The sequence below is a fragment of the Lethenteron reissneri genome, chromosome 65 (assembly GCF_015708825.2).
Source record: "Lethenteron reissneri isolate LAM-NWPU_2019-01 chromosome 65, ASM1570882v1, whole genome shotgun sequence".
NCBI lineage: Eukaryota > Metazoa > Chordata > Hyperoartia > Petromyzontiformes > Petromyzontidae > Lethenteron > Lethenteron reissneri.
The window spans coordinates 12108100-12134744 of record NC_083843.1 but is presented as its reverse complement, the minus strand read 5'-3'; the positions used below and the strand labels follow the sequence as shown (position 1 = coordinate 12134744).

The following is a 26645-nucleotide window of genomic DNA, read 5'->3' as shown; positions in this document are numbered from 1 at the left end:
CACGGGGGGTCTTTGTCTTTGTGTAATTGTGGATTGCTTTGATGTCCGCCCTTGAAAAGTAACTTATATATTGCAGCCACATTTTTGAAATGTGTGATGTTCATTCTAAATGTTTTAGGGGAAAACCGGACGAACCGGAGAATAATTCAGAAAATCATGGAGAGAGAGAGAAAGATGCAAACTACAAATATACAGCAGGTGTCAGGCTCAGAATCAAACCCAAGACCTCCTGTATACCGGGCGAGGCAGGTAACATCTTGCCAACGTGGCACCTAATGCATTGCTCTGCCTTACCATAGACACCAACTTGTGTGCTGAGCTGTGGAAGGATGAGTTTATCTCTCGATACTCATCTCGTAAATGAGCCACCGTGGCTCAGCCTCACTGATTTACATTAACAACGCTCATTCATTTAAATGTATATATATTTTTAAAGAGTAGTTTCCTTCGATAAAAAAATGCATTTAAAGGTGTGTATATGTAGCCGTGTTCACCTTAAGGCTGCTGTTTGCACACCTAGGGGCGTGGCTTTACATTTCAGGCAGTATCTCGTGATGTCAATGATGATTTAAGAGAGACATCCTGGTTCAGCGTCTCTCTGAGCCACACAGCGAGCGATCCCAGCGAAGCCCATGGGTCACGACAAGCGCGACTCCCAGTGAGAGTGTGGATAGTGAGCTGCGCTGCTCCATCTGCCTGGGCACGTTCGTCTGCCCCTCCACGCTGAACTGCAGCCACGCGTTCTGCCTGCGGTGCCTGGAGGCCGCCTGGGAGACGGCGAGCGGCTTCAGCTGCCCGCAGTGCCGAGCAACCTTCCCTGTGCGACCCCAGCTGAAGAGGAACGTGGCCCTCGCCAACTTGGCGGAGCGGCTCAGAGTTGGAGACGGGATGGCCACGGCCGTCGTGTGCGACAACTGCCGTGGCGGCCAGACCCCTGCAGTGAATACCTGCCTGAGATGTGGTATATCCTTCTGTGCGACGCACTTGAGGCCTCACGTGGACAATCCCAGGCTGAGTAACCACGTCCTGGTGGCTCCCATCGCGAACCTGGCGGAGCGACAGTGCCAGACGCACAGAAAGGAGCTGGAATTCTACTGCACAGTAGACAGCAGACTGGTCTGCTCAAATTGCACCATCGCAGGTGAACACACAGGACACATGGTCCTGATGCTGCAGGAGGAGCAGGAGACACGGAAGGTGAGGCCCTCAGAGCGAGACACCACAACACGATCTGACCAATGCTGTCACCGGGCTGCACAACATGTCATGAAACAAACTTAATTTTGCCTCACGTAGAGAATCCCAGGCTGAGAGATCACGTCGTGGTAGCTCCCATCGCGAACATGGCGGGGCGACAGTGCCAGCAGCACAGACAGAAGCTCATTCTTTACTGTGAACAAGACGAGAGCCCCGTCTGCACACTCTGCACCGTTGCTCAGGAACATAGAGGACATGAGGTCGTTCCAGTGGAAAATGCACAACAGACAAGACAGGTGAGATATAAATTGCTGATAATCCAATTTCCTGCTACTAGAGAGTCTGTATTTTATAATTTATATTTGCACATTATTAGGCAAGTCCTGTTGTGTCAGCATTGTGACGGCCAATCAAATCACTTTGGGCAACACTGATTGTGAAAAACTGGCACAAGATAGACAGCAAAGACACGGAAGGTGGCCATGTTGATTTGAACGGATGGCAAAGCTGGGTGTTCCATGGTTTAGTCATAAGACAGAGCGCTTTGTGGCATGGCTGGCAAAGATTTAAAATACACTTGGCGTGATAAGATTCGTACGCAGAGAGTACCAATGAGAGAAATTTAGAGTAACGCGAGATGCTTCACACGCGAGACGCCTCAAAAGTGCACTGACCGTGGACTTACAAAGAGGCAAACGGTAGGCCAATTCAGTGGGAGAGGCGAGGCCGTCGGGCACGGTTTGATCGTCGATTGGGGCAGATTTAGATTTTATTCTGTTACAAGAGTTCGTGTAAAAAAATGAAACCGCCTCTAACAGACGCCGCTTATTTGCATTGCGTGACAGAACGTTGGCATGCAAATTGCTCTGTGGATATATCGGGGGGGGGTGGTTATGGTTATCGGTTCCGCTAGATTCCATTGTTTGGCAAAACTGGAGAAGACTCGAGCGTGCGAGTGGGGCACCCCTTCAATAAACCTCGCTGTGATCCAGCCACCTACCTGGGACAGGAGTGTTGTGCTGCCCACCGAAGACCACCTCGTCAGCCTGGGAGGTTGGACGTTTCAAAGGGGCGATGATGATTATCTCTGGGCGATCCGGGAAACCGGCCTGCAAGGCTCCGGGTTGAAGACATGGGCCAGATGATGATGATGATGACAATGATGGGAGTCACCAAACACCGCGTATTTGTCTACCCCGTAAATAGAAGGCGCTCAGACGCGAGATGAGGAAGAGAGAGAAGAAGAAGACTGCGGCAGAATCACGGACACAGCAGCTCAGGGGCGCCTACAATCGCGTGCAGGTACAGAGAGACACACAGACACGTGCAGATTTAGACAGACATGCAAACAATATAGGTACTTAAGATACTTGGGTGACCATGAATATTCTCGCTAAATCCTCCTCCTTTCGTTCTCAAACATTACATCACCTGCCTCTTCGTACGGAGTCACGAGACCGTGGCCGTGTCGAAGTCTTTCATGAAGTTGCAACGCGCTGCGTCGCGTTGTGTTTCGAGAGCGCGCCGTCGACTGTCTCCGCGTAGGAGTCTCTGCCTGGGACCAAGGCGCGGATCAGCCGAGAGTTTGAGCGCCGGAGGGAGCAGCTGAGGCAGGAGGAGAGGGAGGCGCTGAAGCGCGTGGACGAGGAGGGCCGCTCTGTGCTGTCCCGCATCCGGGCGGACATCGCTCACTACGAGATCAGAGCACACGACTTGGAGCGGGAGATCAACCAGTTGCTCGCCGCACTCGCCGTGCAGGACCCTTTCACATTCCTGCAGGTGGCACCACCTCCATTCACTCGCCGCGGTGGCTATGAGATGTTAACTACCTCGCCTGGGATGCAGGAGGTCGTCGGTTCGATACCAACCCTCACGCCTGCTGTATATTTAGAGTTTGCATGTCTCTCTGTCTCTCTCCTCGTAGATGCATGGATTATTTTCTGGGTCCTCCGGTTTTTCCCTCCACATTTAGAATCGACGTCACCACGAGTTTAGAGTGATGTTGCTGCTTTAAATTTCCACGCGATAAGCCACTTTGTTGAGTTACCATTTCTTTCAAGGTTACTTCTGAAGCAGAGCTACATAGCTCTGTGGGCTTTACCTGGTAAGGTAAAACATATTTTTTATAATATATAATAGTTTATACTCACAGCCTTGGTTCATCAGAGGGTTTAGCTACAACCAGCAGAGGAGCGCCTCCCTGTGAGACCTTGACACTGTTGGTAATCTTACTTCAGCGTTTTATCGATCTGGGAGGAAGCGGTGGTCTCAAGAAATAGACGCGCGTTTGCTTTCCTTGTGACATTCAGACCTGGACTTTTCCAGTACAACATCGCCATTTACCTCGCCTGCTATGCAGGTCGTGGGTTCGGCCCCGACCCTGGCGATGCCAGCAGTATACAGTCGACCATTCTGCATCGCGACTTTCTCCATCGCGGTTTCGATATATCGCGGGGTCGGCATAAGAAATAAAATGGGAATTTTTGGGGAGTTTTTGGGAGTTTTTCGAAAGCCGCAGACAACACACAAAAAGTTTAGTAACTCATAAATTAATAAAATATATGTACAGTACTGTTTAATATGAATCTTCTTTTATATTTTAATACCATAAATATACCCAATTCTCTTTTTTAAAGTTACATTTTGTAAAAAGTCAAAGTTTGCGAAAAGAACGCGAAAGCCAGCAGATGACACGCAGCGGTTGGAAATGTAGAGGTAACTGGAGGTGCTCGCTTCGCTCACAAAGGGGACTAAGGTGACCAAAAAAACTACGCGTTTTTTCCAGATCGCGGGGGGCCTGCGCCCCTAACCCCCGCGATGTGGAAGGGTCGACTGTATTTCGAGTTTGCGTTTCTCTCTCTCCCCCCGTGGTCGCGTAGATTTTGTCTCCGGGTCTTCTGATTTTTTTCCCCTCCGCATTTAGAATCAACATCAGGCGTTTAAAGTATTTGGCTGCTAATGCAAAAGTCCACGTGATAAGCCAATTTGTTGAGCTATCATTTGTGGCCACGTCGCTTCTGAAAAATAGCGACACGGCCAAGTGTGCCTTATCTGGTAAAATACAAAGTTGAGTTTATTCAGAGTTCGAAACAGAAGTTGTCGAACTTTTTTTTAACTATTTGTTTAGGTGCTAGAGTGGCTTTGTCATTTGTTGGGGTCTGTCCTTGTCCAGTTAAACGAACCCTGTTTTTTGATGAAAAAGCAGGAATAGGCTTAACAGTACAAAGGCTGCAAGTTTCAAAGATTGAATATCTCTGGTTGAGTAGTGATGCCTTGCAATAGGTATCTGTTTGGTGTTTGAACATCTTAACATTTCGTTTAATTTCCAAAAAGGATAAAGCCTCTTCTTTATTTTTCAAAATTTCGATATTGGAAATTAAGTTCCATAGATAACCCTATTTTTGCACCATTCTCCGTTTCTAGGTATTTGTAAATTCCTTGATGTCAGGCTCTACCGTAAACAGGTGACTGTGTGGATGTAGGGCATCTGTTTAGGATGTCTATGTTAATGTGAAATGCGGGTTTGTGTTTTTCAGGATCCCCTGCATGAGAGTCTCAGGTCAGTACCAACCCAGACTTAAACTCGAGCTCTGTCTGCCACCTGGTGGACAAATCAGTTAACGGTCGTGATGTGAATCCTAATAAACCCAAATGTATGCAGTTGTAATCACATATGGTCAATTGCATCCCATACAGGCAGTCCTCGGGTTACGCACATAATTTGTTCCGGAGAATCGTTCGTAAGTCGAACGGTTCGTAAATCGGAAAACAGTAATGCACCGTATTTAGATGCCGACACGATCAGTGTTATAAAAGGTGTTACGGTTCAACAAAAAGGGAAGCATTGTGAAACTCATGATTTAAGAAGAAATGTTGTACATGTTCATCTAACACTGTAAAGAAATACTGTATAGGAAATTAAACGTACAATAAATTAACATAAATAGAAAGCGAAAATGTATTTTCGATTACATTGATGCGAGCTTGCAGTTGGAAGCTGGCGGGGGGAAATTAGTCACCACAACAAATGGGGCACGCACGCACGCACACACAAAGACAAAGATCCCCCGTGTAGCCTTAACAGACTGTAGGGTCAAGTGCTGTTAGCGAGCACCTATGAAGGCCGGTACGGCACACGAGGGGGTGGGTGGCCAGCACCACGCCCGACCGCCTTTGTCTCCCCAGTGCTAGCTGTGTTTACTACACACCAAACCAGGTACTCATTTGAGGCTGAGTCGACCTCGGGGAGGCCCGGGACCGGTTCAGATAATCGTGATCAGTGTTGGCCGTGAGCGAGAATCGTACCTGGGTCGCCACTTTCATCCGTAGCGCACTCACCGCGACACCACCGCTCCCCACAAACTCAAGGTTTCACATATACACACACGTCCGCACGCACACACACACACGTAAACACTCACTCCAAGCGCGAGTCCGACTCATTACATTGCGTGGAGGATCGCTCATCTGAACAAATTAGTTCTGCGGTTCAATTTGCAATTGCGAGTTCGTGTTTTAAGTAAAAAAATTTTCATATTTAATGGAATGTGATTCATAAGTACGGACGTTTTTTCAGTCAAGGACTGCCTGTCTTGCCCGTGTGTAAAGAGACATGGACCCTGATGATACTGCGTGTCCTGTCCCGTATGTGTAGAGGAACATGGACCCTCATGAGACTCTGCGTGTCCTATGCTGTGTGTGTAGAGGAACATGGACCCTCACGAGACTGTGTGTGTCCTGTGGTGTGAGTGCAGGAGGAGCTGCATCTCCCAGGAGACTCAGGATGACCCAGCCCCCGGCTCCCACAGTTTGAACCTCGCAAAAGTCATCTCAGTGGGCGGCGTCCAAACTAAACTTCTGCCATTTCTCGGTACGTCCCTCTGCCACGTGGAACTTCGTTAGACTCCATCACAGACTCCGGATTGCCGACAAATCCTACCCATTTGGAGGTAGTCCTTTATTTTACCCTTGGCTTTAATCCATTCATGCAGCGTGACCCCCTTGGCAAGGAAAACCTGTGTATATTCAGGTCATTAAAACCGCACCAAGGTTCTGTGTGAAAGATGGGTCTCGCTCATCAAGAGGTGCAAACAATAACAGCAACATGACATTGCGTTTTTTGAGAGCAAACGGGCGACTTTGTAAGCTACGGTCGAAGCACGTCCCAGTCCTGTCACCTTCATTCAGACGCTGACGATCACGCGTGGGTGCAGTGGGTGCACGGTTCGTTGAGGAAAGTGGCCGCTAGGTGAGAATTAAGATGAACGTGAGCCCAAATGTTAAGTAACCTCGACTGAAAGCTTTCGTGACTTCAGGAATTCATATCCTTTGGGTCTTTCGGTATAGTCCCGTAGATAGGTACAAATTAATACAACTAATAAATATGTTTACTTTATATTGATCATTTTTACAAAGAGGTTTCATGTCTATCTAATAATAATAAATATGTTCATTTAAAAAAACTATTTTTATTAATTTGTACCTATCGACGTGACTTTACCGAAAGACCCAAAGGATAAGGAACCTATTGCTTTTAGGACGCTCACTAGCCGGCAAATTTGGGATTAAACTGTGAACATGAAACGAAGTGCAGGATGGAGACTGCATCTGTTTCATTGTCATCGCGATGGCAGCCTTCACAACCGGGGACTTAAAAAGGTGCCACGGAATGTCAGTGATTGGGGTCCCAGAGTTCCACTGTAAGAATCCCACCCACCCATCCACTCACACTCTTACTCGCCCACTCACTTTCCCACCCATCCACCCACCCACCCACTCACACTCTCACTACCTCACCAACTCATTCTCTTTCCCACTCACATACTCAACCACTCGATCACCCACTCACTCACCTACTAACCCAAAAGCAAAGAACCCCGTGTAGCCTTAACAGACTTTTGGGGCAAGTGCTGTTAACGAGCAACTATGAAGGCCGGCACGGTACACGAGGGGGTGGGTGGCCAACACCACGCCCAGCCGCCTTTGTCTCCCTAGTGGCAACGTTTACACACCGCATCAGGAACTCATTTGAGGCTGAGCCGACCTAATGAAGCCCAGGACCGGTTCAGATGATCGTCACCGGTGTTGGCCGTGAGCCGGAATCGAACTCGGATTGCCGGGTTCGTAGCGCAGTGCGTCTATCGCTACGCAGAGGCTGATATCGTCGTCATCATCATCATCATTGCGTGGACATTTATAGCGGCAGCCGAGTACTCTGAACGCGGGTTCCTAAATGCGGAGGGGCAAAAGCAGAGGACCTGGAGATCTTCGAGCATCGAAATTAATTTAATTAATATAAAAACCTTACACCGTTGCGATGGGGTGGGCAGCAGAGGGCAGCGCAGCGTGATCCACTGTTGTACTGCACCTCTACGCTTCTAGTATGTGTACACTAACCCTAACTAATATTAGTATGTGTACACTAATACTAACGAATATTAGCATGTGTACTCTAACACTAACTCATATTAGTATGTGTACACTAATACTAACGAATATTAGTATATGTGCACTAATAGTAACGAATATTAGTATGTGTACACAAATACTTACGAATACTGTACGCATTTGTCATACCCGTGAGGATCACAGTGTTACGTATAAACGTATCACGTACTGCGGTATGACCACAACATCACAACAGACAACACAACACCAGCGTGTCTGTGTGTGTACACACCACGTGTCTGTGTGTGTGTGTACACGCCACGTGCACTGCTCGTGCCGCTACTGCGCACGCGTCGCGTGACCACTGTGCGAGCGTCGTCGCTGTCCTCACCACAGATGGACGCTCGCCGACTCTGGACACGAACTCAGCCCACGACCGCCTCCAGATTTCCTCGGATCTCAGGACGGTGACGTGGAGCAGGCACCCCCAGAGTCGCCCCGATCACCCACACCGCTTTGATGGCTGGCGACAAGCCCTGTGCTCTGAGAGCTTCTCGTCGGGTCAGCACTACTGGGAGGTGGACGTGGGGAGCTCGTGGTCGTGTGATGTTGGAGTCGCGTACGGGATGATCCCACGGAGAGGGGGTGGTGATAAGTGCGGCCTGGGAGGGAGTGACGTCTCGTGGTGTCTACGTAAATATGGCGAAAGCTTCTCAGTGTGGCATGGCGGGGTAGAGACGTCACTGTCGGTGAGGGAGCCTCTGCGGAGAGTCGGGGTTCACCTGGACTGGGACGCGGGGCTGCTGTCGTTTTACAGCGCCGACTCCATGGCGCCGTTGCACTCGTTTTATAAAACTTTCACTCAGCCCCTACATCCTGTGCTGGGAGTGGGGCTGGGAGTGGGGTGGTTGGGGTTTGTGATTTCGTACTATACATTTGGTGAGTCAGTGAGGATCGTGGATCTGAGTGGTGCGTCCTGAGGGAGGTGAACGCGAACAGCGCAGAGGGCAAACGCCACGACGCACGGCGCTCGCCACCCTCGTCACCATCACTCGACTGGCTTGGTGGCTGCCCGTCAGAAAGGGGGGGAGGGGGGTCTGAGCGTAAACAATCATCACAACCTTTTTAGGGGGGAGGGGGGGGTTGATAAAATAAGTACTGCTCTGTGTGTGTGTGAAGCCAACGTGGATGTATTCACCCTGCCAGAGGAGTGTGACTGTAGTGTAGAGGAGCAGTGATTATCAATGGTGAACTGGGATGTGTTTATACACTGGAGGGTGTAATTGATAGTGGTGCAGTGATTAGCAATGGTAAACTTGGATGTCTTTATAAATTCGTGGTGTCATGGGTTGTGGGAGATATACAACAATAATAATATAAATTTTTAAAAGTATAAATGTACGACAGTGGTATCGTAACACTTGTATCGTCGATTCTACAATAAAAAATAGAGAACACAAACAACAGCAATGCAGTTGTGCGATTTGATTTGCGCTAAAAAATATTTAAGTCAATCTGCAGTTCAATATTCACTGCGTAATAGACTTAAAACTTGTGATGGAGCATTACCACGTGATATCATCAAAATATGAATTGCTCGAAATATTCGAATGCAAGTGTCGATGTATTATTGTGCACTCCCACTGCTGTCAGCTGGTAGTATCCCACATGTGTCAATAGGGGGCAGAAGAGTGACTTAGCCCAGTGTCCAGGGACTATGGCCGAAAGGGCCAACGGTAACCCCTATGGGATAGCGGAACCAGGGACGAAGACCCCTGCCCCCAGTAGGGGGTTGGAGGATGATGTCACCCTCCCAAGACCTGGTGGAAGGGTCTGGAAGGAAGGCGTGGCCGGGGCGGAGCAAGCCACGGACTTGTATAAAAACCCGGACCTCCGAACGGTCCTGGCAGTCGTCGTCTACCCGAAGATCAAGAGCCTCCTGAAGAGAAGAGCCCAATGGGCAGAACCGTACCCCTGGCAAGGGTGGGCTAAAGCTTATATACCAGTGAAGACCCATCTTCACTCAAGAAGGGTTAGAATAGCCAGTGTGAGGCGTATTCATTCTGGCGGAACGACCTCCATAGTTATCAGGTGTGAGGGGCCGTTACCCCTCTGTGTTAAGCGGTTACTGATAAATAATCACGTGTTGCCTCAGAAAGAGACTCCTCTAGTTATTGACCCACTACACAAGGATGATAACTTGAAAGATATGAATTGCTTCCAACACGTATTTATTCAAATGTTTCAATTGAAATAGAACAATGAAATATAGACCAATTGTTAAGTTAAATAAATAGAGTTATAATAATAAAACGTAAACAATTACAATAAGAAAGTAATATGATTCATCTTCTTGGTTCTTTCGGTAAAGTCACGTAGAAGGGAAGTAATAAAATAATAAAAATGAAACATGTTTAATTATGTTTTATTTTTATTATTTTATTACTTCCCTTCTACGTGACTTTACCGAAAGAACCAAGAAGATTAATCCCTGCAGTCACGAAAGCTTTAAATCGAAAAGTAATAGGACTTTTCAATTCGCAAAAGATCACAGCGTTTGCGATTTGTTAATCGCATTTTGTCAAATTGCGATTTCGATTTTAAATCGATTCATCGTTCAGCCCTACTGTGAACGCAAAGAGCTTCATAGCTCATCGGATTCCTCCTGCACTACAAACTTCAGATTCTGAGAAGGGAGGGTGGGGGGGTGGTGGATCAGGCACTGACGCTGCCGTGAACTCCCCGCGAGGGCGAGTCGACGAGGAGCCACGTGGGCCTGGTGCTCGCCAGGAGAAGGCGGTAGAACAGCAACAACAACCACAACAACAACCACCATCACAACAACCACCACAACAACAGCCACCATCATCACCACAACAACAATAACCATCATCACAACAACAACCACAACAACCACCATCATCACAACAACCACCACCATCATCACAACAACCACCACCATCACAACAACAACCACCGTCACAACAACAAACACCACAACAATCACCACCATCATCACAAAAACAACCACCACCATCACAACAACAACCACTACAACAACAACCACCACCATAATCACACAATAACGATTACAACAACCAGCACAACAACAACCACCACAACAACCACCAACATTATCACAACAACCACCATCACAACAACCACCACCATCATCACAACAACCACCATAATCACAACAACAAACACTACAACAATAACCAGCACAACAACAACCACCACCATCAGCATCTAACAACCACCATCATCACAACAACATCAACCACCGCAACAACAACCACCATCACAAAAACAACAACAACCACCACCATCACAACAACCACCACAATAGCAACCACCATCATAATCACCACAAAACAACAACCACCACAACAACAACCACCACGATTATCACAACAACAATAACAACAACCACCATCACAACAACAACAACCACCATTGCAACAACAACCAGACCCCGCGGCAGATCGCGCTGCCTGCCTGGCCTGGGACCCACCGCGCCTCACTGAGCCGTCTCTGCCGCCGCTGCCGTTGCACCGAGGAGTGCGCCGTGGTCATCGCGGGGAACGCCCCCCACCCACCCACCCTCCACTTTGCTCGCAGTTGGCAAGTGGCAACCTTGCGGCAGAAGAAAGCTTTTCAAGAGCAGTGCCGCGTTTTTTGTCCGACTGTAAGGGAAAGCGGACGAGTCCAGAGGCCGCGCGCGTCCAGTCGAATTCTGGTCGGGTTTTCCCACGGGTCGAACTCGGGCGTCGAGTCAAAGGCATCCGGAATCTGTGCTGCGAACAACCCGCAGAGCCCAGAAGAGCGCCCCGGGTTCAAGCAACGCGTTTAGAGTGCCGGTATTTAGACGATTCGGCTGCCGTTCAGTGGAATTCAGGTCGGGTTTTCCCATATTCCATAAAGATTTTGTAGGCCCCCTGGGCTACAGGTGTAGAGGAGTATTGTGAGTAACCAATGAGGGGGGCGAGCGGGTTGAGAGTCAGGGATGACGTAACGTCACGGGTTACGTAAGGGGCTTTCGGAAATCACTTTCGGGAACGTGGGTGGTGCCGAGCTGGGGGGGAGGAGCCGCCCAAGGGGTTCTTAAGAGGGAGCCCTGACGGGGGCGAGGTCGTCGTTGGGGGACAGGGTAAGGAGCGGCTAGATTCAGGGTCCCTCTCCTCGTCGCTGAGCGGTGTTGGCTGATCCCCCGCTCTGGTCAGACGAGCGAGAGAGCCGAGGGTAGTGTCCAAAGAGTCTTCGGTGTCCGGGTGAAGGATCGAGATAGAGTGCACCTACACGGGTGTGAGTGTTGAATGCCGAGTGTGAGAGTGGTTTAATAAACGGCAACAGCCCTTATAGTACTGCACAACACAGGTACGCCTAGTCTCACATGGTGTTGGACCATGTGAGACTAGGCGCTAAAGAAAGCTGTCTCGGGTGTGGACCAATCAATTTTAAGGACAGTGCATACATTATCAGAGTTATGTTTTTTGTTTGCATTCCGAATGCAGGTATTGTGGTCAATGCAAACATGACTCCTTGTAAAAAAAAAATGGGGTCAGTTTTGTTGCCAGATAAAAGGGTAAAAAACCAATTTTCATATTTTTCTACTGGCAAAGGAGGTTCCAATGGTGTTAACACAGGTACGGTGAGGCCCCCCCCAGTAATATTTTCAAAAGGAAAACAAAGTTAAAGAAAAATAAAATGTATTTTTTTACAAGGGTTAACGACAAAAAAAATTCAGCGTTCACAAATGAAGTAACTTTTCACTTCATCTCTGGAGGCCCTTCAGCTGTCCCCTGTGCTTGCAGCCCCTAGAGCCCCCCACTCCTTAATCCGGCCCTGATGCCATATCGTAAAGACTTCAACATGCACGCATCACACCACGCATCTCTCAGACTGCTCTCACGCACGAAACGCGTTGTGCTCTTCCTGCCTCGAGTATGAGCGGAGATCCTGGACGGCTCGGGGGCAGGGCCAGGCGTTCCAACAAGGCACTGGAAGAAATGAAAATGAATACATAACGAAGAGAGAAACAATATGAAATTGTAAACCAATTGTAATGCAAGCAAGGAAAGGGTGGGCGCTGCCTTCGCACCACTCACGCGGGCTGGGGTATTAGGGGAGGTGGAGCCTGGTTGCGGGGTGAGTGGGGGCGGGGTCAGGGTCACGTGAGGAGGAGGAGTCAGGGTCACGTGAGGAGGAGGATATAGGACGAGAACCGGAAGGGGATCGGGAGTGGAGAGAGAGTGAAGATAGGGGAGGCCACGCAGAGTGCTGGCGAAGGAGTGGCACGAATTGCCCCGCGGTTGAAGTCACGGCACCGTCGGCCAGCGGTGGACGTGGAGCAGCGGAGTGGCTGCAGAGTGTGCGGGGCACACGGGCAGCGTTGTGGCTGCAGAAAGAGAGAGCGGAGGAATCGAACGGCTTGTGGGGGGCACGCGACGGAAGAGGTGCGGGTCCGATCGGGGACATCGCGGGGTGCGAGACAAGAACCCAATAAAGGACAGACGGAGACCAATATCGCCTAAGAGCCCTTTATTACACAATCACGTAATGTAGAGTATATTACGAAATTATATATTTAAATACTTAACTAAATTAAGGATTATGATTAAAGAAAATATTTGCAAGCAAGGGATAAAAACGCAACTGTTACGTAAACGAAAGCCTCACGTGTTAAACTCGTAAAATAGTTTCCCCGAGAAACATCACATTTCAAGTTACATCGTGAATTACAACGATCACGATATTGCGCCGAGTAAAATAATGCCACGTCCATACATCACGAAGCGCGGTGTGTAAAGTCCTCCGATTGTTTACGCCGTGGAGGCGTGGCCGGAATTCACTTGAAAAGGAGCGATTAGAGGTGCCTGAGTGACGGAAGTGACTGCAAGTCAAGTCTGGCAGAGCGAGAGACTGTACCGTGAGAAGTGGTGATGGCTTGGAGAAGTCTTCACCCAGCAGTGCAACGTTTGCTGCTGTTGCTGATGTTGATGATTCTGTAAACCTCCGATAAGCCTCGGTTGGCTAGGTACGGTGCGAAAGACGTTCACCATGCATACATACATACTGCCCATAGACGAAAACTACCCATATAGATTCAACACTGCCCATATAGATTCAACACCGCCCATAGACTAACACTACTCATATAGATTCAACACTGTCCATAGACTAACACTAATCATATAGATTCAATACTGCCCATAGACTAACACTACTCATATAGATTCAACACTGCCCATAGACTAACACTACCCATATAGATTCAACACTGCCCATAGACTCAACACTGCCACGGTTCACTATGCACGGTGCGAAAGAAGTTCAACGTACCCAACAAACATTCCGAGTTTCGCTTCCGCTCAAACACCCAGGCGGCTATCCAACCCGATTTTTCCAAGGCCCCGCTATTTCGACCGGCCCATTTAAAACTCTGTACAAAGTGGCCCACCTGGTCTCGAGCTCCCCCAAACTCCTTTTCTCGAAATATTACGTCTAAAATGCTCCATGCTTGCCCATTGCGCTGTGCCACTGCTTCTATGAAGGGGTTGGCCTCATGATCCTTCCAGTTAACCAGTTACAGTCTTCCTGGCTATGATGACGATGATGTAAAAGGTCTACGAGCAGGGCGCGTCGATGTCTCGTTCCATGCCCCGTTTCAGATCCTCCCCCAAGGGGTCTTTTCTGCCGACGTAGGGGGGGAGGAGGAGGAGGGGTTTTGTGCCACGTGGATCGTTAAGGATTTCGCAACATCTGAGGGCACAGCCAGAAAGGGATGAGGGCACGATGAGTTTGCACCGTGCCCGGAAGGAGACACCCTGGGGCAGTCCGGTGACAACTGCGGGGAATTCCCGCTCTTCTTGTCACTCGTCAACGTGTACGCTCCGTGCATGATTTTTTTCGTGTCAAACTGGACATAGTCGCGCGGTGGTGGTATTCATGTTTTTTTAATGGGTAAATAGTGGAACAGCCACGCGGATTCGCACAGACGGGAACTTCAATGCACCGCTTCCTGCAAATTGTTACTCTTAGCAACCGCCCTTTCAAAATCTGCGTACCCGCCTCCTCTCTGAGCTATTCCCTATAGCCGCTCCCCTCTGGCCCCTAGTACTCACCCGTCCCTGATCTATCCCGTGTAAAAAAAATCAGCAATTTAAAATGCCATAATGATTTTTCACGACTACAAGATTAACCCATTTTTCTCTCCCCCATTTCCAAAAAACCCAACTTTAAAACCCCCACGAAAAAAAACGATTTCCCCCGGCGATTCTTCGACCGAACTCAAAATCTAACAAATGTACGACAGAAACAGGTCGACTTGGTTCTTCACTATCGCCTCGACGGGGTGAATTTTAGCGGAGTTAATCGACGCGGTCATGTCCCACGCGTCCACGAAGGCCACGTTCATGCCCTTGAACACGTCCAGGGTGATCTCGTTCATCCTGAACGTGCTCCAGTTGTTGAATATCTCAGGGTTGCGGACGTCTCGCGTGTTGGCCAACTTGACGATGACCCTCGTCTCGGGGCTTCTCAGCAACAGCTTCCTCACGGCCTCGCCAATGTTTCGCATTCGCGTGCGGAAAACCACCAGCGGGAAGACGGTGAAGTGAGCCCCCAGGCAGATGCCCACCGCCACGTGGCTCCCGCCGGATATTTCGTCGATGCGTCGGGCGATGTGCCGGACGTCTTCCTTGTATGTGTACGACCCCGTGATGAGCGGGTAGGCGTGGCAGAACCACTCCAGGATGATGTTGTTCTCGTTGTCGATCGCCAACTTCGGTTGATGTGTCCCGGGCTTGTGGAGGTCGAAGCGTTTCAAAGCTGCGCGAGAGAACAGACGAGCGCGCGAATGCACCTCTGCGTCACGCGTTTGGTTGTGCACATTCGTACGCACGTGCCCGAGTGTGCAATAGTGAAGCGGCGGTGCGAAATCGGAACGTTGTATCGAAAGCGAGAGAGGTAACAAGTAATAATTGTAACCGTTCGGACAGCTACAGGCTTTCAGTGCCGCGTGGAAGCGAATCAGCAAATAACACATTCGTACGCACGTGCCCGAGTGTGCAATAGTGAAGCGGTGGTGCGAAATTGGAACGTTGTATCGAAAGCGAGAGAGGTAACAATTCATGATTGTAACCGTTCGGACAGCTGCAGGCTTTCAGTGCCGTATGGAAGTGAATCAGCAAATAATGCATTGTTTAAATGCATGTCTATACAAGTCACCATTCGTCAATGGGGATTAACCTGTGGGATGCTCTGTTTACGTGACATCCCTTACTAATTGGCTGTGTCGGGCGGTTGCGTCTTTAACGAAACATTTATATATATGTACGCGATCTAACCCCAACAAAAGAATCTGTATTATGTTGTAAAGTTAAACAAGAGAAGAGCTTAAACATATTAGCCTATGAACGATACATTGCGATCGTATAGTGGTTAGTGCTGCACTACGGACCTGGCGACCCGAGTTCGATTCCCCGCTCACAGCCCCCAACACGAGTGACGATTTATCTGAGCCGGTCCTGTGAGTTTAACGCGCAGTAGGCTTTATCCATGATAGAGGTTTTTTTGGGTTAGATCGCGTAAAATACAAACTTTAAATGTGTCGTGGGTTTAATCTCCAACACACAACCTTTTTATTGCTGAACTGGTAACGAACTGATAATTGGATTTTTACCCTTCTATCTGGCAACAAAACTGACACCTTTTTACAAGGAGTCATGTTTGCATAGACCACAATACCTGCAGTCATAATACAAACAAAAGACATAACTCTGATAATGTGCATTGTCCTTGAAGTTCATTGGTCCACACCCGAGACAGCTTTCCTTAGAGCCTAAGGAAAGCTGTCTCGGGTGTGGACCAAAAAAAAACAATTATCATATTTTTACTGGCAAATGAGGTTCCCATGGTGGTAACGAACTGGCCCACGTTTTGTTTAAGTGACAAACCTCTTGCTGATTGGGCTGTGTCGGGTGGTGGCGGGTTAAACGACACATTCAGATTCACGCGATCTAACCCCGACAAAACAAACAAACACAAACAACCCACCGCCTTTGTTACGAACGAACGACGACGAGCACCATCTAGCCGCCCCCTTACCTTTGACGAACTTGTTGAGGTACTCCCAATACTGCCTGATGGTGGAATCTCCAAACAGGTACACCTCCTTGTGCCTCAAGCAGTCGGTGACGTTCGCCGGCGTGTCGAAGCGCCTCATGCCGCACACCGTCGACTGCCAAGCGCCCTTGAAGTAAAAGCCGCTGGGGCTTGGCAATCCTAACCCGGGCACGCACCTCGTTGTCGCGACTCCGACTGGACACACGTGGAGGGGAAGGGGGGGAGGGGGGGAAGAGGGAGATTGGAGATCCATGTCGCACACTACATCTCACCCGGCACTGCGCAAAATTGTCCGCCTGCTTCCAACGTCATTATGTCCAAGGTGGGTGTTGAAACAAAAAAAAATAACCCGTAAAAACAAAGTTTTTCACTATAAATCCTTTATATGCGTGGCGGCTAGAGTCCTCTCGTCCTCTGGCTTGAGATGGCTGCCACCTATGGGTTAGATGATTGCATGGCAGCATTAAGCAATTGGTGATTGAATATAATATTTTTGTCCTAAAAAGTGTAAAATTTTGGAAAAAAAATTTCACGAACATTAATTGTCACGCACAACGAGTATGTGTGGAAAATGTCAGCTCGAATGGATCACGGGAAGTGGGATAAAAACCAACCGAAAGATTTGCACGGTCGTAAGCAAGCAAGCAAGTGAACTTAATATAAAGGATTTAAAAAGCGTGAGCGGTGCTACATAACATCGCCCCGCGGAACGGGAGTCTTCGAGATTTTTGAGTGGTAAGTACGGTGCAGTCAATACGGTAACTTTTTAACAGTCGGATGAACATTATAATTCGTCTATTTGTGTGTTCATGCCAATTTCATAGAGTAAAGTAATTTAAAGCACTCAAAAAAACGTACACGCAGCACGTAACAAATACGCAATGTCATGCAAGAATGTGCAAAAAATAAGCCATTTAAATACCGATTTGGTAGTGATTATCTGACGTTTTTTAAAAACCGACGCCCCCATCTCCCCAAAGCCACCGGATAACCGACGATCCTGAAACGTCGTACTCAGATTGTAAATGTTGTGGCTTGGCTCTCAAACACACCGGTGTGCTGTACTAGTATACTACACTATACACTACACCAGTGGCGGCTCCTGCAAAATCTCTCAGGGGGGGCAAATGTCTGGATGATTGATAAGGATAAGGTCCACCCATGCAATGGATAAATTAACAGCTTAAGCATGTAAAGGCAACTTCACTTCTTTAATATTAATGAAAAATAAAGTGACTCTTCCAATACATCTTGTTTGTTTCTATACTCACTATTAAAACAAACCACTCAAGTTTCTTTTATTAAAGATTCCACTAGGTGGCAAGAAATTATATTGTTGGATGAAACATGCTTACGTATGATGACGTAAGCACGTATGATGACGTAAGCACGTTAGGGCGAGCCCTCCCGGAAGCCATAGAGAATGCATTGCAGCGCCCCCGTTCGAAAAAAAACATCTTTGAATGTAAGTCTATGGGACCACTCAGGGCGATTCTCAGCTGGAGGGAAATCGCCCAAAAAGAGGCGGTACTCCACAGAACGTAGCATGACGCTGATTGGACTATATCCAGAGGCACAGTGACGGCTAGCGTGACTCTGTGGTTGAATGACATTGGTGGTGCGTCGCCCAATCGCCCTAATGAAGAAACTGCCCCTGCACTACACCACTATACACTACACCACTATAAACTAGGCTACAATACACTACACTACTATACACTACACTATACATTACACCACTATACACTCCACTATACACAACACCACTATACACTCCACTATACACTACACCACTATACACTACACCACTATACACTACACGACTATACTACACTACTATACACTACACTACTATACACTCCACTATCCACTACACTACTATACACTACTACACTATATACTACACTACTATACACTACACTACTATACACGCCACTATACTCTACACTTTACACTACACGACTATTCGCTACACTACTATACACTCCACTATACACTACACTACTATACACTACTACACTACACTACTAAACACTACACTACTATACACTCCACTATACACACATTGATATATTTACATGGCGATCTGAACCAAAAAAACCTCTTATGGATGATATTGGTCGCCAAAGCCTATGTGTTAAACAGTGTCTCGTAATCTATAGCAGTGTATAGTAGTATATAGTGTAGTAGTGTATAGTAATGTATAGTAGTGTATAGTAGTATATAGTGTAGTAGCGTATAGTGTCATCTATAATGTAGTAGTGTATAGTGTAGTATTGTATAGTGGAGTAGTGTATCGTAATGTTTAGTAGTGTATAGTAGTATATAGTGTAGTAGTGTTTCGTGTCATCTATAATGCAGTAGTGTATAGTGTAGTGTATCGTATAGTGTATTATTGTATAGTATAGTAGTGTATCGTAATCTATAGCAGTGTATAGTAGTATATAGTGTAGTAGTGTATAGTAATGTATAGTAGTGTATAGTAGTATATAGTGTAGTAGCGTATAGTGTCATCTATAATGTAGTAGCGTATAGTGTAGTATTGTATAGTGGAGTAGTGTATCGTAATGTATAGTAGTGTATAGTAGTATATAGTGTAGTAGTGTATAGTGTATTCTATAATGTAGTGGGTGTATAGTAGTATATAGAGTCGTAGTGTATAATAAAGTTAACATTCTACCACCATGACCCTCACCAGGGCAAGCGGATTGAGAAATGAGCCAACAAACGAAGTGGCTTATCGCGTGGAAATTTATAGTAGCAGCCAATTACTCTAAATGCACTATATGTTGATTCTAAAGGGGGAGGGAAACAACGGAGGAGAGACACGAAACCTCCAATAGATACAGCGGGCATTGTCAGGGTCCTGGATCGAATCCTCGAACCTCCCGCACACCAGGCGAGGTAGTCAACATCTTCCTATCCACTGGGGTGTCTTTCCAGTGTGTTTGGCCAACCAAATGAGTTTAAAAAGTCCAATTCGTACATCACCTTCCTCCACTCCACCCCGAATGTGAAACGATCGCAGTTGGCTAGAGAGAGAGATGAGTATGTGCTGCATAGTTTAAACAAACTTGGTTTTGATTTATGATCGTTATTAAATTAGTTGATGTATAATTATAACTTACCAGTTGCTTGGCTTAGCATGCAACATGTATCTTATTGGTATGGGTTCGTGAAGCTTCCCACTGTGAATGACAACGAAGATTGTGTTAGTGGAAGAGGGCGCCTCAAAACATGAACAGGGTGACTCAAAAGTCAGAAGACATGACTCTCCTTCCCATAAAATGTATAATATAAAATAAAGCTGTCTCTTTTTGCTTTTCATTAATAGTTACAGTGATACCTCGGTTCACGAACGCTTCTGTTCACGAACAACTCGGTTCACGAACAGAAAAGTTCATAAAAATATGCTCCGGTTCACGAACTCCGCTTCTGTACACGAACAGGAGCCGCGGCCATTTTAATGCTATTTCCAGGCTGTCACATGGTCGTGACTTCCTGTAGGAAGATCGTGGAGAGAAGAAGAGACACAGAAAGAAGTACTGTGAGTACTGTGAAGACACTTTCAGTGACTTTTTGCTTTTTGGTGTGCTTTTTAGCACATACAGTACTGTACTGTACTACTGTACTGTACAATACTGTACTTACTGTATTGTACAGTTCACCCGTTTGAGTGCTTACTGAAGTCATCTCAAGCAAGGTTAGTGTTCTCTCTTTATACATTACTATACTGTACAGTACCAATGTGTATTGTAATTTGTTTCATATTTTTGTGCTTCAAAAACCAAAAAAAAATGTCAGAACGGATTAACCGGATTGACATTGAACCCTGTGGGGAAATGTGCCTCGGTTCACGACCAATTCGGTTCGCGACCAGTCAGTTCACGAATTAAGTTCGTGAACCGAGGTATCACTGTATTTATTTGTATTTGCTACTCACCTCTCTTACGCTATTCGTTGCGCGCAGTCGCAAATGACTTTGCTCGGTCGGTATTAGCCACCGAGATTGTGACGGGTTTCTGTCTTCATTCCTGTGGCTGCTCTATGCCCCCTGTATCGTTCCCATTCTGCTGTAATGGTGCACCGATGCACCATTTTATGCAACCTGATTGATCGATTGCACGCACGTAGAGCTTATTTTGCACCACCGTACTTAGCCAACCGTGGCTGATCGGAGGTGCGGGGGAAGGACAACATCCTGAACAAAACAACGAGTTGCAAACTCAACACCAAACAAGGATTTCCTGAACACGGGCCAGAAGTGAGATTTTGTTCTTAACAAAATGGGTCTAGAAATATGTGATTTTAGTGAAATACACATGAAGTACTAAACATTCTTACTGCTATGAAGTGGCATAAAACAGTTGGCCTAGCGCTATCCAATGTGACAGGGCCAAGAGTGCCGAGTGTACAGCGCAGAGCTTGCACGTGACATTTTCTCTTACGTTACTGAAATTGTCACGGATAAATTCGTTCTTCTTAAATAAATAAATAAAGTGTTTTTCTCCTTACCCCTTCTTCTTCCTTTTGCCGCACAAGTGACATGAAGAGAAGAAAGAAACAGAAAATGAACACCATCAACAAGGCCACTGACTTTCCACTCGAGATGCCTCGCCATTCAAACGTGTACCGGAGTCGCAATGGAAAGATGGGGGGAGGGTGTCATAAGAGAAAGCTTTCCCCGTACTGGAAATCGATCCAACGGTGACCATTATACAGGCTAACTCCTCTACTTACGAACGTTCGACTTACGAACTTTCATACATACGGACAAAGCTGTCCCGTAATGTCCAGTTGCAGCTTGTTCGGACCGAGAGTCGTAGTTCAACTGCTGTGCAAATATATGGCGGTGGTGGCATCTACATCTACAGAACATGAAGATCAGTGCCATCTACATCTGTAGAACGTGAAGAACCAGTGCCATCTACATCTGTAGAACGTGAAGATCAGTGGCATCTACATCTGCAGAACGTGAAGAACCAGTGGCATCTACATCTACAGAACATGAAGAACCAGTGGCATCTACATCTGCAGAACGTGAAGAACCAGTGGCATCTACATCTGCGGAACATGAAGAACCAGTGGCATCTACATCTGTACACCATGAGCAACCAGTGGAATTTACATCTGCAGGACATGAAGATCAGTGGCATCTACATCTGCAGAACGTGAAGAACCAGTGGCATCTACATCTGTACACCATGAAGAACCAGTGGCATCTACATCTGCAGGACATGAAGAACCAGTGGCATCTACATCTGTACACCATGAAGAACCAGTGGCATCTACATCTGCAGAACGTGAAGAACCAGTGGCATCTACATCTGTACACCATGCAGAACCAGTGGCATTTACATCTGCAGGACATGAAGATCAGTGGCATCTACATCTGTCGAACATGAAGAACCAGTGGTATCTACATGTGCAGAACATGAAGAACCAGTGGTATCTACTTCTGTGGAATATGAAGTTACCAGCAGCATCTACATTTGCAGGACATGAAAAACCAGTGGTACCTACATCTGCAGAACACTTACGTACGTGTATGTACGTGTACACTTACGTAAACATGTACATTCATGCACGTCATTGGAACCGGGAAAGGGTCAATTGGCTGCGTCAAGTGGTCGAGGGTTCACGACCCCCCAACTGTACACAATCAGAACCCAACAAACAGTTGGTTGTGTCGGGTGGTGGCAGGTTTTAACGACACATTTATATATTTACGTGATCTAACAAAATAAATAAACAACCTCAATTATCGATTATATTGCTCGCTAAAGCTTACGTGTTAAAAAGCAAATCGATCTTGAATCCCATTTGGTGGGCCCACGACGAAAACCATCGCAAGCCGACGCTGAGACTGGTAGAAGGGGTGGAGGAGGGGGGTAAAAATCCGATCTTTCCAACCCATCCGATTTCTCACCTCGGAGAAGAGCTGGCGCTCCACGGCCGTGAACAGGCGCGCGTACTTGTTGTACGACGAGTAGCCCTGCAGCGAGTAGCAGGGCAGCTCCCTCGGCCTCGCGCACGACCACGACTCGCTGCGCTCCGCGTCCCCGAAGTCGCACAGCTCGCCGCCTCCCGCCGTCGCGTTCAGGAACACGTGGCAGGCAGACCGCTCCTTCTGCCCACCGGACACGAACGTGCCCCAGAAGCTGACCTTGTCAGGCACGGCCTCGCGCACTCTCTCCAGCACAGCGACCTGCTCGCTCGAGTGCACGAGCGCCACCTCGGGACGGCTCTCGCCGGGCCACGAGACGCGGAAGGTCACGAGGTACGTGCCGTCGCCGCGGTCGGTGACCGCGCCCGAGACGGCAGCGCCGAGCCGCGTGTTCGAGAGCCTGGTGAGGAGGAAGTCACCGCCGTGGCGCTTGGGACGCCCGGCGAAGTCGCGCATCTGGACCTCGACGAGGAGGACGTCGCCCACAGCGAACGACGTCCCCGAGTTGCCGTTGATGACCGTGGCGATGCTTTTGGAGGCCGACGAGGCGAGGGTGACGTCCTGCGGTGGCGCCGGTCGGCAGGCGGCGGCCGTGGGTTCGCGGGGCCCGCCGTGGTTTCTGTCGCCGGGCGGAGGCGATCGCTTTGCTGATAGTGCAGCTTTGGCGCCACGTGCTTCTGCTGGTTGTTCGTCTTGACGAGGAGAAAAAAAGAAAACGGGCACATTGTCAGAAACGAGCGATTGTTTTGCTTCGTTAGTAAATAGTAGCAAGTGGATTTGTGCACGGCGTCTGCAGCCGGTGTGTTAGCTCACCAATGATTAATGACGCGTATAATTGCGCTAGATTGGACGAAATCACTTCTATAGAACCGCTTGTCGTTGTGAGTCTGTCCCAGTGGATGAGAGGGTCGCCTCAATGAGACTTTTGCGTCTCAGAAAGAAAAACTCTGCCCCGGTTGTTTGTGTTTATGCACCAAACGGCAGTTCAGAGTTTTACGGCCTTCTTGGAGACGGGTATGGTGCAGTGCTCGACAAAGCTGCCGCCTACCGACTCCACAGTCTTACTGGGCGACGTCAATGCTCACGTGGGAGATACCTAGAGAGGCGTGATTGGAAGGAATGGTTCCCCTGATCTGAGATGTTATTGGAATTCTGCGCTTGTCACGGAATGTCAATAACAAACACCGCATTCGAACACAAGGATGCTCATGAGTGTACTTGGTACCAGAGCACCTTGAGCCGAAGGTCACTGATTGACTTTATAGTTGTATCATCGGACCTAAGTCCGTATGTTATGGACACTCGGATGAGGAGAGGGGCAGAGCTGTCGACTGATCACCACCTGGTGGTAAGTTGGATCTGACGCTTTTGGGGCACCGACCAGATAGACGTGGAAGCCGCAACCGAATAGTGCCGGGTTTTTTGAGAACGTCTGGTAGAAGACCCGGTGCAGAAATATTTGAACTTCCACCTCCGGGAAAAGTTCTCCTGCACTCCAGGGGAGGTCATGGACATTGAGTCGGAGTGGAAAATGTTCAGAACCTCGATTATGGATGCAGCTGCAAAAAGCTGTAGCCTGAAGGCATTTGGTGCCTGTCATGGCGGCAACCCTAGGACCTGCTGGTGGCCTCCGGTGGTGAGGGAAGCTCCCAAGTTGAAGGAGGAGGCTTTCCGATTGAGAGACACCGGCCTGCCAAGAGGACGACAGTGGTTGCTGTCGCTGAAGAGAAAGCCCCGGGGCATGGGAGGAGATTGGAGAGGCCACGAAGAGGGCCTCAAAGATGTCCTGGCAAAACCATTCAACGCCTTGAAGGGATCGATGGGACGTGGCCCAGGCAGTTCTCAGTAAGGGTGGTGGCGTAACATCGACCTCAACTGAGAAGGTAGTGGGGAGGTGGAAGGGACAATTTAAGGCACTCCTCAACCAGGTGGACGTGCTCTCTTCTCAGGAGGCAGCCTTGGAAACAGCTAGATGGACAAACTTATTTGTTTAGTTTTTTTGCTTCCCCAACACCTCTGATTACCATGGTTGGCTATGTACGGTGCGAAAGAAGTTCAACATACGTACACACACTATGTACGACACTACTCCACACTCCAATCTACACTACACACAGTATGCTACACACTACACTATATTACACTGCACTACACACTACTATACACAACTACGATACACTAAACTATACACTACACTATACACTACACTATACACTACACTACAATAGACTACACTATACACTACACTACTATACAGCACTACTATACACTACACTATATTACACTGCACTACACACTACTATACACAACTACTATACACTACACTATACACTCCACTACGATAGACTACACTATACACTACACTACTATACAGCACTACTATACACTACACTAAACACTACACTATACACTACACTACTATATACTACACTATACAGCACTATTATACACTACACTCCTATACACTACACTACTATACACTACACTACTATACACTACACTGCTATACATCACTGCTATACACTACATCACTAAAGTACTGTAAATTGAAAACTAATTTCAACAGAAGTGTTCTTTGTGTGTAGTTTGTTGTCCTTCCCCGCACCTCCGATTAGCCACGGTTGGCTACGTTTCTGTGGTGCGAAAGAAGTCAAACATAGGTATGTACGCTATGCGTCCGAAAGCGTACCTTTAAGTATCCCGAGGAAAGGAAAATCATGACCAGAAATGAAATAAACACAAAGACGGCCGTCTTTATTTTCGAGCCCATGACACTCTCTTTTGATGACCCGTTCAATCTTCCCTGCAAATTTGAAATTCAAACAAACAAAAATGCGTTACACACTTTAGGCGAACCCTACAAAAAAAGGCAACACCGAACAACAACTTTGTTTGATGAGTTTAACATGCAGCAGCAGCAGGAAGAGAAGGAGTCTTTCGCGACAAATATTACCCGCATGCAATGAAGATCGACACCAGTTTCTTCAATAGTGAATCTTATGTTGGGACCCGGGGTCCCCATAACCCCCCCGGGGCTCTCGCATGAACTGCGTTGCGACATCATTTTGTTTCCGTTGAAGGCGAGCGATACAACGATCTATTTCCTCCTCTCGACGAGCTCTACACGATGCGCTAATCAAAGTTTCAATGTTTTAAATCTCGACTTAAAGCTTTCGTGACTGCAGGAATTCATATTCTTTGGGTCTTTCGGTAAAGTCACGTAGATAGTTATTAGTTGGTTCTTTCGGTTAAGTCACGTCTAAAGATAACATAATAAATTAAATAATAGCATATTACGACGTTTCGATTGCAACACAAGCAATCATCATCAGGTATAATGAAATAGCGACATAAAATCTAACCAGAAAACTATAGACAGACATATAAGCAGACAGGTATCACCAAGATACACAGAGCGGGCAACACAGGTACAGAGAGGGGTGATCGTCTCTGTGGGGTGGCCTTAAATAGACAGAGGAGGGGCAGAGGCAGAGAGAGGGAGGGGTTAGAGAAAAAATAGCATATCAATGAGTGGACAACAAACGTGATGCTGCAAGTGCGATGACACGGCAAGCAAGCCTGAAAATCAGGAGGACACACTAAAAAAATCTTTAGACATGACTTAACCGAAAGAACCAAATAATAATTCCTGCAGTCACGAAAGTTCTAAAATTAAGATTCACATAGATAGGTTCAAAGAAAATGACAAAAAAAACTCACGACGTTTCGATCGCAACACAAGCGGTCGTCTTCAGGAAGAAAAAAGAGGGGGAAAGCTGCTGAGGCAGAACGTTTCAAAGTTTCGTCTATGACTACTGGCAATTTTGGCAACGACGGGCACTTGGTGAAGAACGAGAGGATCGAATTCTGATGGGGTCGTGTCGTTTGTGTCACGCGGTGTGGGACGGAGTCGCCAAAAATAAATTCATTAAACTAGATTCGAAGCTTTTGTGACTGCAGGAATTACTCTGTTTGTCTTGGTGTGTGT

At 47.6% G+C, this 26645-nt stretch overlaps 2 protein-coding genes across 3 annotated transcripts; one reads left to right on the top strand and one right to left on the bottom strand.

Annotated features, from left to right (window-relative positions):
* The first annotated feature begins 596 nt into the window (after positions 1 to 596).
* Positions 597 to 8901, top strand: LOC133359616 (E3 ubiquitin/ISG15 ligase TRIM25-like). 2 transcript variants are annotated; one of them, XM_061578086.1, is made up of 6 exons: positions 597 to 1197; positions 2404 to 2499; positions 2743 to 2976; positions 4734 to 4756; positions 5952 to 6067; positions 7981 to 8901. In XM_061578086.1, exons 1-6 carry the CDS (start codon positions 889 to 891, stop codon positions 8562 to 8564), a joined length of 1362 nt encoding a protein of 453 aa, XP_061434070.1. In that variant the 5' UTR covers positions 597 to 888; the 3' UTR covers positions 8565 to 8901. The 2 variants fall into 2 exon arrangements, with proteins under 2 accessions (XP_061434070.1, XP_061434069.1); XM_061578085.1 differs by lacking the exon at positions 597 to 1197 and adding an exon at positions 1309 to 1493.
* A 5980-nt stretch (positions 8902 to 14881) lies between these two features.
* On the bottom strand, positions 14882 to 25442 carry LOC133359617 (NXPE family member 3-like). Its single transcript, XM_061578087.1, is given in 8 exon segments — positions 14882 to 15414; positions 16693 to 16905; positions 18674 to 18684; positions 19851 to 19898; positions 21226 to 21233; positions 22640 to 23233; positions 23236 to 23349; positions 25347 to 25442. Coding segments are annotated over 8 exon segments (1602 nt in total). The 5' UTR covers positions 25428 to 25442.
* Positions 25443 to 26645: the final 1203 nt, after the last annotated feature.